Here is an 11,533-nt window from a genome sequence, read left to right as displayed (position 1 = left end):
TTGTTACTTTCCTAACAAGAATAATTTACAACTTCCAGTTTGATGGTTTATTTGATTTTATGTTGAGGTCCTTGATCCACTTGGACTTGAGCTTTGTGCAAGGTGACAAATATGAATCTATTTTCATTGTTCTACATAGAGACTGCCAGTAAGGCATACACCATTTATGGAAGATGCTTTCTCTTTTCCATTGTATTTTTTTTTTACTTCTTTGTCAAAGATCAAGTGTTCATAAATGTGTACTTTTATTTCTGAGACTTCAATTCTACCCCATTGATAAACATGTCTGTCTCTGTACCAATACCATGCTGTTAATATTACTATTGCTCTGTAGTATAGTTTGAGGTCAGGGATGGTGATTCCCCCAAAAGTTCTTTTATTGTTAAGAATTGTTTTCATTATTCTGGATTTTTTGCTTTTCCAGGTGGATTTGAGAATTGGTCTTTCCATGTCTTTGAAGAACTGTGTTGGGATTTGAATGGGAAGTGCATTGAATTTATAGATAGCTTTTGGTTAGATGGCCATTTTTACAATGTTAAATCTGACAATCAATGAGCATGGAAAATCTCTACATGTTCTGCAGTCTTCTTTGGTGTCTTTCTTGAGACACTTGAAGTTCTTGTCAACAGATATTTTACTTCTTTGGCTAGAGGTACCTCAAGATATTTTATATTATTTATGACTATATTGAAGGGTTTTGATTCCCTAGTTTCACTCTCAGTTAATTTATCATTTGTATAAAGAAAGGCTAATGATTTATTTGAGTTAATTTTATATCCACCCACTCTGCTGAGGTTGTTTATTAGCTGGAGAAGTTCTCTGATAGAATATTTGAGGTTGTTTATTTGTACGGTCATATCATCTGCAAATAGTAACACATTGACTTTTTCTTTTCCAATCTGTATTTGCTTGATTTCCTTTGGTTGTCTTATTTCTCTAGTTATAATAGATATGTGGAGAGTGAGCATCTATGTCTTGTCTATGATATTAGTGGATTGCTTGAAGTATCTCTACATTTAATTTGATATTGGTTTGTTATAAATTGCTTTTATTATATTTAGATATGGGAACTGATTTCCTGAACTCTCCAATACTTTTGACATGAAGAGGAACTGTATTGTATCAAATGCTTTTTCAGTGTTTAAGGAGATAATCATGTGACTTTTTTCTTTGAGTTTGTTTATATAGTGGACTACATTAATGAATTTTTATATGTTGAACCAACCTTGCATCCCTGGGATGAAGCCTGCTTGATCATGGTGAATGATGGTTTTGATATGTTCTTGGATTTGGTTTGCAATAATTTTCTTGAGTATTTTAGCATCAATACTCATAAGTGAAATTAGTCTGAAGTTCTCTTTTTTGTTGGGTCTTTGTGTGGTTTAGGTATTAGAGTAAATGTGGTTTCATGGAATCAATTAGGTAGTCTTCCTTCTGTTTTCGTTTTAGGGTATAGTTTGAGGAATTTTAGTATTAAGTCTTCTTTGAAGGTATGGTAGAATTGTGAACTAAACCAACTGCCCCTGGACTGTTTTTGGTTGAGATGGTTTTGTTTGTTTGTTTGTTTGTTTGTTTGTTTGTTTTTGTTTTTGTTTTTGGCGGGTGTGCAGCAAACTTTATTGATGGAATTCAAAAGAGAGTGGAGGGCTCCCTAGGCCCCTCCTGTTATTATGGGGTCTGGGATGGAATTGTTAGGGAGATGCTAAGTGTTGGGGGCTGAGTTGGGATGGGGACTCCTCAGCAACTTAGGGCCTCTCTCTTGCTCTCAGCATCCTTGCTGGGCTGGGGTGGGTGGTCCACAGTTTCTTACTCCTTGGAGGCCATGTAGGCCATGAGGTCCACCATCCTGTTGCTGTAGCGGTATTCATTGTCATACCAGGAAATGAGCTTTACAAAGTTGTCATGGAGAGCAATGCCAGTACCAGGATCAAAGGTGGAAGAGTGGGAGTCGCTGTTGAAGTTGCAGGAGACAACCTGTTCCCTAGTATAGCCCAGGATGCCCTTTAGTGGGCCCTCAGAGTCCTGCTTCACCACCTTCTTCAGATCATCATATTTGGCAGGTTTCTCCAGGCGGCATGTCAGATCCACAACGGATATATTGGGGGTAAGAACATGGAAGGCCATGCCAGTGAGTTTCCCATTCAGCTCTTGATGACCTTGCCCACAGTCTTGGCAGAACCAGTGGATGCAGCGATGATGTTCTGGGCTGCCCCATGGCCATCACTCCACAGCTTTTCATAGGGGGCCATCTGCAGTCTTTTGGGTGGCAATGATGGCATGGACAGTTGTCATGAGCCCTTCCACGATGCAAAAATTTTCATGGATGACCTTGGCCAGTGCATCTAAGCAGTTGGTGGTGCAGGATGCATTGCTGACAATCTTGAGAGAGTTGTCATATTTCTTGTGGTTCGCACCCATCACAAAAATGGGAGTATCAGCTAAAGTGGCAGAGATGATGATCCTTTTGGCCCCACCTGTCAAGTGAGCCCTAGCCTTCTCCACGGTGGTGAAGATGCCAGCAGACTCCACAACATACTCAGCACCAGCGTCACCCCATTTGACTTTAGTGGGATCTCACTCCTGGAAGATGGTAATGGGGTGCCCATTGTTGAGAAACTTCCCATTCTCAGCCTTGACTGTGCTGTTGAACTTGCCATGGGTAGAGTCATACTGGAGCATGCGGACCATGTAGTTGAGGTCAATGAAGGGGTCTTGATGGCAACAATGTCCATTTTGCCAGATGTAGAGCAGAAGGCAGTCCTGGTAACCAGGTGCACAATATGGCCAAATCCGTTCACACCAACCTTCACCATCCTGTCTATAAGACAAGGCTGGCATTGCACAAGAAGATGCGGCTATCTCTGGAATAGGGAGGAACAAAGAGCCGGTTGAGTTGTTTTTAATGGTTTCTTCTATTTCAGTAGGGATATGGACCTGTTTAGTTTACCTGCTCTTGATTTAACTTTGGTATGTGGTAGTTGTCTTGAGAATAATCCATTTCATCAGGATTTCCCAGTTTTGTCAAATATAGGCTCTAGTAGCAGGATCTGTTGATCATTTTTTAATTTCCTCAAGTTCTATTTTTAGGTCTCCCTTTTCATTTCTGTGTTTGTTAATTTGGATACTCTTTCTGGACATTTTAATTAGATTGGCTAGGGGTTTATCTATCTTGTTGTTTCTCTCAAGGAACCAGCTTTTGGTTTGTTGATTCTTTATATAGTTCTCTTTGATTCTATTAGGTTGATTTTTGGCACTGAGTTTGAATATTTGCTGTTCCCTAATCCTCTTGGGTGTATTTGCTTCTTTGTGGTCTAGAGCTTTCAGATGTGCTGTTACTTGCTAGTGTAGAATCTCTCCAATTTCTTTAGTAGGGCACTTACTGCTATGAATTTTCCTTTTAACACTGCTTTCCTTGTGTCCCATAAGTTTGGGTATACTGTGTCAGCATTTTAATTACATTCTAAAAGATCTTTAATTTCTTTATTTCTTCCCTGATAAGTTATCACTGAGTAGAGATTTGTTCAGTTTCCATGGGTATTTGGGTTTTCTATTGTTTTTGGTATTGAAGACAAGCCTTGGGAAATGGTGATCTGATATGATGCATAGTATTATTTTAATCTCCTTATATCAGTTGAAGCTTGTTTTGTGACTGATTATATGGTAAATTTGGAGAAGGTACCATTAGGTGCTGAGAAGAAGCTATATTCTTAGGTTTTAGGATGGAATGTTCTGTAGATATGTCAAAACCATTGGGTTCATAACTTCTATTAGTTTCATTGTGTCTCTTTAGTTTCTGTTTCAATGACCTATTAATGAGATTGAGGTGATGAAGTCTACTACTAGTATTGTGTGGGGTTCTCTGTATGTGTTGAAATTTAGTAAAGTTTCTTTTATGAATGTGGGTGTCATTGAGTTTCGGACATAGATGATCAGAATTGAGACTTTGTGGATTTTCTTTTGTTTGATGAATATGAAGTGCCACTTCTAATCTTGCTTGGTAACTTTTGTTTGAGAATCTATTTTATTGAATTTTACTTTGTTTCTTGTTATCATTTGCTTGGAAGACTTCTTTAGAGCCTTTCATTTTGAGGTAGTCCCTGTCTTCATTATTGAAGTATGTTTCTTCTATTCAGAAAAATGCTAGATCCTGTTTATTTGTATCCAGTCTGTTAACTTATGTCTTTTTGTAGATGAGCTGAATCCATTAATATTGAGAGATATTAAAGACAGATGATTGTTAGTTTCTGTTATGTTTGCTTTTGTTGGTGGCATTATGTGCATGTAATTCTGTTCTTTTGGCTTTGTGGTGAAATGATAAATTCTTATTTTTTATTTGGTCTAGGTATCCTCCTAGTGTTGGAGCTTTCCTTCTACAATCCTCTGTATGGCTGGTCTGGTAGGTAGATACTTTTTGAATTGGGTTTTGTCCTGGGATATTTTGGTTTCCCCTTCTATGTTGAGTGGTAGTTTTGCTGGCTATAGTATTTGTGTTGTGTGCCTGGGCTGGCATTTGTGTTCTCTTAGAGTCTGTGTGACTTCTATCCATGCTCTTCTAGTTTTTAGTGTCTCTGTTGAGAAATCTCATGTAACTATGGTAGTTCTAAATTTATAAGTTGCTTAATCTTTTTCCCTTGCAGATTTAATATTCTTTCTTTGTTCTGTGCATTTAGTGTTTTGGTTAATATATAATGAGAGGATTTTCTTTTTTGGTCCAATTCATTTGGTGTTCTATAAGTTTCTTGTACATTTATGGCTATGCCTTTCTTTAGGTTGTTGAAGTTTTCTTCTATGATTTTGTTGAAAAGATTTTGAAGTCCATTGAGCTGGCAGTATTTGCTGTCCTCTGTTCCTATTATTCTTATATTTGGTCTATTTATGTGTCCTGGATTCCTGGAGGTTTTGGGTTAGAAGATTTTTATGTTTTAAATTTTCTTTGACAGTTGTGCTAATATCTTCTAAGGTATCTTCTACCACTGAGATTCTCTCTTCTTTCTCTTGTATTTTGTTGGAGATACTTACATCTGTAATTCCTGACCTCTTTCCTATGTTTTTCATTACAATGTTTGCCACCATTTGTGTTTTCTTTATTGTTTCAACTTCCATTTTTTGGTCCTGCATTGCTTTTTCAATTCTGTCACCTGTTTGATTGTGTTTTCCTGTATTTCTTTAAAGGACTTATTTGTTTCCTCTTTAAGGGCTCCTTCCTGTTTATCTTTATTTTTTCTGAATTTCTTTAAAGAAGTTATTTGTATCCTTTTTAGAGAACTATATTCATGAGTAGGATTAAGTCAGCTTCCTGATTTTCAGGTGTGTTGGTTTATCCAGAGCTTGCTGAAGTGGGAAAACTGGGTTCTGATGATGCTAAAGTATATTGGCTTCTGTTGTGTATGGTCTTGTGCTTGCCTTTGACCATCTGGTTATACCTAGTGTTTGCTGGTATGAGTATCTCTGTGTTGAGCTTGCATCTTTAGTTCCTGGGTTGCTTCAGGTTTCCCAGTAGGCCTGTGGCCCTGACTATAGCAGACTTCCTGTGGGACCTTTAGACTGTCGGGTCTTAAGGGTCAGAGAGGCTGATTATCTGTTGCCCTGGGTATGTTAGATTCCCTGGGAGGTCTTTAGACTGTTAAGTCTTTGGAGAAGCCCTCAAGCTGTTGTCCTGTGTGCAGCAGAACTCCAGGGAGACTTTAGAATTGTGGTGTGATTTGCTCTGCATGCAGTAGAGCCCATGGGAGGTCTTCAGACTGTGGTGTCAGCTGACCTATTTCCCTGCATACAATGGATCTTCTGGGATGGCTTCAGGAAGTGGTGAATTCAGGGGAGCAGATAAGCTGGTAATATGCCCCAGCAGAAGGCATTGGCTGGAAGGGGAGTAGAAATTGGAGAGTGAGTTGTTTGAAGGATAATGAGTTCCAAGTCTACTGGGCACCTTGGGATTCCCAGTAGCTGTGAGTTGTCCTGCATGCAATGGAACTCCTAGGATGCCTTCAGGTTGTGTTGTGTTCAGGGGAGCATACAGGCTAGTGATCTGTCCCAACAAAGGTAACAGCTAGAAGGAGATAGAATTCAGGGGCCTGGACTTTGGGGAGGTGATGGGTCCCTAGTCCACTGGGTTCCCATAGGCTGTGGACCTTCAGGAGGGTTCCTTACTAATTGCCCTGCATGCAGAGGAACTCCTGGTTGCCTGTAGGCTGTGGTGTCTTCAGGGGAGCTTAACTGAATTATTATTTATTTAAATCACAAATTTACTTATAGAAAATTTCCAGACATATAACAACCATTTCATCAGTACTTAATAAATATTCAGTTAACATTCATTTTTTTTCTAGAAGGTTAATTAGTATGGAAGTCTAGCATTTTGGGGCAATTTCTGTAAAAATTCAATGGTTCATTTTTATATTTTGGTGTGTATGTGAGTGACTCTGTGTGTGTGTGTGTGTGTATGTGTGTGTGTGTGTGTGTGTGTGTGTCTGGAATGCATATGCAATTGCATTGGAGACCAAAGCCCAATTTCAAGACTTGCTTCTCTTCTGCTATACTATGTAAATATGCAATGTAACCAATGCAACTCATGATTTTATGCCTCTACTCATTCATCCTACTGACTTATGTCATGCTTTTGTAAGTAAATATTGCTTTATATTCATGGTAACTTCTATTAAAACATGAGACTTTACATAAATTTGTATTGTTGTATCAATCCATTATGAAATGCTTAGAATACATTTTCTTGATTTTAATTATCTGGGTTATTATCAATGACTTGCTTGATAAACATGAAATATTAGCACTTGGATGTACAGATAAGATCTTTCAATATTTATACACTCCCTTTTGCTGTCTTGAAGACCAACTAAATGTATCATAGTAAAAACTGCAGTGCCATAACTCTTGACTTTCCTAAATCTCAGAAATGACTTGAATCAACAAGTTTGACGTCTTCGTGTGTTATCATTCATTAATAATATTTTACCTGTATTGTATGTTTATGCCTATTTCACAGTACTGCTGAGATTTCTCTGTTAGTAATAATTAGTTTCTTCTTCTGTCTATTCACTATTTTTAATTCTGCAATTCTACTTTCATATCTATTCATAATGATTGATTTGTAATTTTTTCTACAAAATCTCATATTAGTTGTATTTTCTTGTGTTAAATTTATGATGTGGGTTAGGTTATTTTTGCCATTCCATTTAAGGAAACTGACCTAAAGTATATTTTTCAACTCTTTTTTAAATAACTCCTTATTCCAGTCTAGTATGGCTATCCTCTGAGAGGCTCCAACCAGTAGCTCACTGAATATGATGCAGACACTCCCAACCAAACAGTGGATGTAGCATGAGGACTCTTAAAAAGAATAGGAGGCCGACAGGAGCCGGATGTAGATCGCTCCTGAGAGACACAGCCAGAATACAGCAAATACAGAGGCGAATGCCAGCAGCAAACCACTGAACTGAGAATAGGACCCCCATTGAAGGAATCAGAAAAAGAACTGGAAGAGCTTGAAGGGGCTCGAGACCCCATATGTACAACAATGCCAAGCAACCAGAGCTTCCAGGGACTAAGCCTCTACCTAAAGACTATACATGGACTGACCCTGGACTCTGACCTCATAGGTAGCAATGAATATCCTAGTAAGAGCACCAGTGGAAGGGGAAGCCCTGGGTCCTGCTAAGACTGAACCCCCAGTGAACTAGACTGTTGGGGGGAGGGTGGCAATGGGGGGAGGGTGGGGAGGGGAGCACTCATAAGAAAGGGGAGGGGGGAGGGGGATGTTTGCCCGGAAACCGGGAAAGGGAATATCACTCGAAATGTATATAAGAAATACTCAAGTTAATAAAAAAAAAAAAAAGAATAGGAGGAAGGATTATAGGCTTTGGAAGGGTTAAGAACTCCATGAGGAGAAAAAGAGACAACTAATGTGGATTCCTAGGGCTCTCAGAGACTGAACTACCAACCAAAGGAACTAGACCTCCCCCCTCATATATAGCAGATATGTAGCTTGGTCTTCATGTGTGTCCCAAACAACTAGAATTGGGCTATGGCAAAAGCTGTGGAATGTAATGGGACAAACTGGTAGGAATATGGAAGACTTTGTTGCTGAGGGTGATTTGAACTGTTTATATTTGCCCCAAGAGGATTCAGTTGAGAAGAATTTCAGAAGTATGTTTTTCTAGCTGTGCTGTTGCGATGTTTTGTATGTGCTTGGCCCAGGGAGTGGCACTATTTATAGGTGTGGCCTTTTTGGAGTAGCTATGGCCTTGTTGGAGTAAGCTTGTCTCAGTGGGTATGGACTTTAAGACTGTTTGTGTGGTCCTGGCTGAAAGGAAGCTAGTCTTCTCCTAGAGGCCTTCATAGGAAGATATAGAACTCTCAGATCCTCCTGCACCATGCTTGGATGTTGCCATGCTCCTTTCTTGATGACAATGGGTTACACCTTTGTACCTATTAGCCAGCTCAAAGTAAATTTTTTTCTCATAAGACTTCCCTTGCTCATGGTGTCTATTTGCAGCAGTGAAACCCTAAGGAAGAAGTTGTTACCAAGGATTGGGGCATTGCAGTAATAGGCCTGACCATGCTTTTCTTTGGGAGAATGGTGATCTGGGGAATTTGAGTTTGGGAAGCAATGGGATGCTTTAAGTGGGGCTTAATGGGCCAAACTAGTAGGCATGTAGAAGACTATGTTGCAATGATTTGAACTGCTCAGACTTACCCCAAGAGGTTTTAGTGGAGAAGAATTTTGTTATGTGTCCTAGACACTGTTTTGGTTGTATTGTGAAGAATGTGGCATCTTTTTGTCCTTGTCTAATGAGTCTACTTGGGGCTGAAAAGATTTATATTAATTGCATTGACAAGGGAGATCTCAAAAGAGCTTAGCAGAGACTTTATTCTCTGGCTAAGTTTTATAAACAGCATTTCTTATAAAAAGGAGCAATCTGAGAGAGGAAAAATATATAATATATGGTTCAAGTAATAAAGGAAAACTAGGAAGTGAAATAAAACTAAATCCTGTGTTCAAGGAGATGAAAAGATTAAAGGAATAGTGATCTTAGGACAAGATCCTACCCAGCTTAAATTACTTTTTATATTTGCAGTTGAACAAGGAAAAAATCAGACTTTTAGTATGGAAGGAAATATAGTCCAGAAATGGAGGACAAACATGTGATGCAGATCTTGATGGTGGAAGACATAGACTTTTGATCTGGTTCTTGATTAACTGTATACATGAGAAATATTTCCCTCAGCATTGGGGTATGCACCTTTAATCCCAGGAAACAAAGCCAAGCAGGCCTCTGAGTTCAAAGACAGCCTGGGATAGAACAAGTTCTAGGTTAAAAAAAGCTTAAGTGTAGGCCTGATAGTATATTTCTATTATTACAGTTTTGAGGAGCACAAGCCATTCAGATCTCTCTGTTCAAGGTAAATCTACAGAGCAAATACCAGGACATCCAAGCATAGGCAGTTTTGATCTGACAAGTACATTTCATAATTGGCCTACTTAAATAATGCAATTACAGTATTATTATAAGATAAATACAAATAAGCAGCACAGACATTTGAAACAAAACTTCCAAATAAAATAGAACATGATAAGAATATTAGAAATAAATACCTAAGGAAATAATTTTTGAAAGTTTTTTACTTGGCATAAATAATTTTTCTCCATGTGGAGAGGTTTAATGGGAGAAGAAGAGGAGTGGAGAAGAAAGGCCAGTCATGAGCACTTGGAGAGAAGGAGGGGGAATGGGAAGAGAAGGGGCAGGGAAGAGGGGTAGAACAGAGAAAAAGAACAAAAGAGCAAGAGTGGCATAAATAAATTAATGCTCTTCCTGTATAATAACTGATAGAAAATATATGTATAAAAGAATTGTTGTCCTTTAAGACCAAAAATATTATATAAAAATATAATTTTGTATTATATGAATTATGATTTTAAATGAATCTTCTGATATATACATGACATTTTATAACGCAAACAGCATCTTTGCAAAATTTCTAAAAATTAAATTGAAAAGTTATTTATAATATTATTATATCCTCAGGATGAAGCATATCATGACTTGCATCAAAATATGTCTATTTTATTTCTATTTTGTGAATTGAAAGTGATTCATGTAATAGGGTACTTCTCAGGACTAGTGAAATTTTCAAAAATAGAACTGCAAGAATCATTTTGTATTCATTCATGCAGTTATATTAAGTCTTCCTTGTAGTCTTAAAATGTTTTTTCCTTTTTTTCTAAATAATTCCTTCATATATTCTTTTGCTTGTTAAATACTATATATACATTTTAACTTATTTAAAATCAGAGCTAACAAATGTTAAAATTTAAAACATGCTGTGATTCTTTGTTATTAATTATTATTAATTATATTTATTTACATTTCAGATGTTGCCCCCTTCCCAACCCTCCTCCCAGAGTTCTTTATGTCATACATCCTCCCCTTTGCCTCTGAGAGTGTGCTCCCCCACCAAACTTCCCATCCAACCACCACACACAAACCCCCTCATCCTCAGCATGCCCCTTCCCTGGGGAATCAATTTCTACAGGATTAGGTGCATCCTATCCTTGGGATTCTTAAGTTACACAAGGTCTCTGGTCCCTGCATTCTTTTAGAAGATAAGATCTGGCAGTTCTTCAGAAAATTAGACATAGTACTTACTGAGGACCCAGGTAAACTACTCCTGGGTGAATACACAAAAAATGCTCTAACATATAACAAGGACACATGCTCTACTATGTTCATAGCAGCCTTATTTATAATAGCCATAAGCTAGAAAAAACACAGATGTCCTTCAAAAGAGGAATGGATACAGAAAATGTGGTACATCTTTACAATGGAGTACTACTCAGCTCTCAAAAACAATGACTTCATGAAATTCATAGGCGAATGGATGGAACTAGAAAATAACATCCTGAGGCACAGCCAGAGCATGTCAAACACAGAGATGCATCCTACCAACAAACAGTTGAACTGAGAACTGGATCCCTGTTGGAAGAATTAGAAGAAGGATTGAAAGAGTTGAAGGGGCTTGCAACTCCATAAGAATAACAATGCCAAGCAGACTAAACTACTACTCAAAGACAATACACTGATTGACCCATGGCTCCATCTGCATATGTAGCAGAGAATGGCCTTGTTGGGCACCGATGGAAGGAGAAGCACTTGGTCCTGCCAATGCTGGGCCTCTCTGTGTATGTGAATGTTGGGGAGCCAGGAGGGGCTGTGGGAAGGAGAACACATTTATAGAAGAAGGGGAGGGGAATGGGATAGGGAGCTTATGTCCAGGAAACTGGGAAAGGGAATAACATTTAAAATGTAAATTTAAAAAATCCAATAAAAATTAAACACACAAAAATATCTGAAGAGTAATTCATTATGTAAATGAACCACATTTTCTCTATTCATTCTCCCTTTGTGAGACATCTGCATTGTTTCCAGCTTCTGGTTATCACATGCAAGGCTGCTATGCACATAGTGGAGCGAATGCCCTTGTGGTGTACTAGGGCATCTTTTGGTTATATGACCAAGAG

General features: G+C 38.3%; 1 protein-coding gene and 1 pseudogene across 1 annotated transcript; both read right to left on the bottom strand.

Annotated features, from left to right (window-relative positions):
- Positions 1-1,806: 1,806 nt before the first annotated feature.
- On the bottom strand, positions 1,807-2,124 carry LOC134484219 (glyceraldehyde-3-phosphate dehydrogenase-like). Its single transcript, XM_063280564.1, has one exon. It carries the CDS (start codon positions 2,122-2,124, stop codon positions 1,807-1,809), a length of 318 nt encoding a protein of 105 aa, XP_063136634.1.
- A 35-nt stretch (positions 2,125-2,159) lies between these two features.
- Positions 2,160-2,813, bottom strand: Gapdh-ps16 (Glyceraldehyde-3-phosphate dehydrogenase, pseudogene 16; annotated as a pseudogene).
- Positions 2,814-11,533: the final 8,720 nt, after the last annotated feature.

Source organism: Rattus norvegicus, chromosome X, assembly GCF_036323735.1.
Source record: "Rattus norvegicus strain BN/NHsdMcwi chromosome X, GRCr8, whole genome shotgun sequence".
In the NCBI taxonomy this organism is placed as follows: Eukaryota; Metazoa; Chordata; class Mammalia; order Rodentia; family Muridae; genus Rattus; species Rattus norvegicus.
Note: the sequence above shows the minus strand (reverse complement) of the source record. Positions and strands in the feature narration are given on the sequence as shown.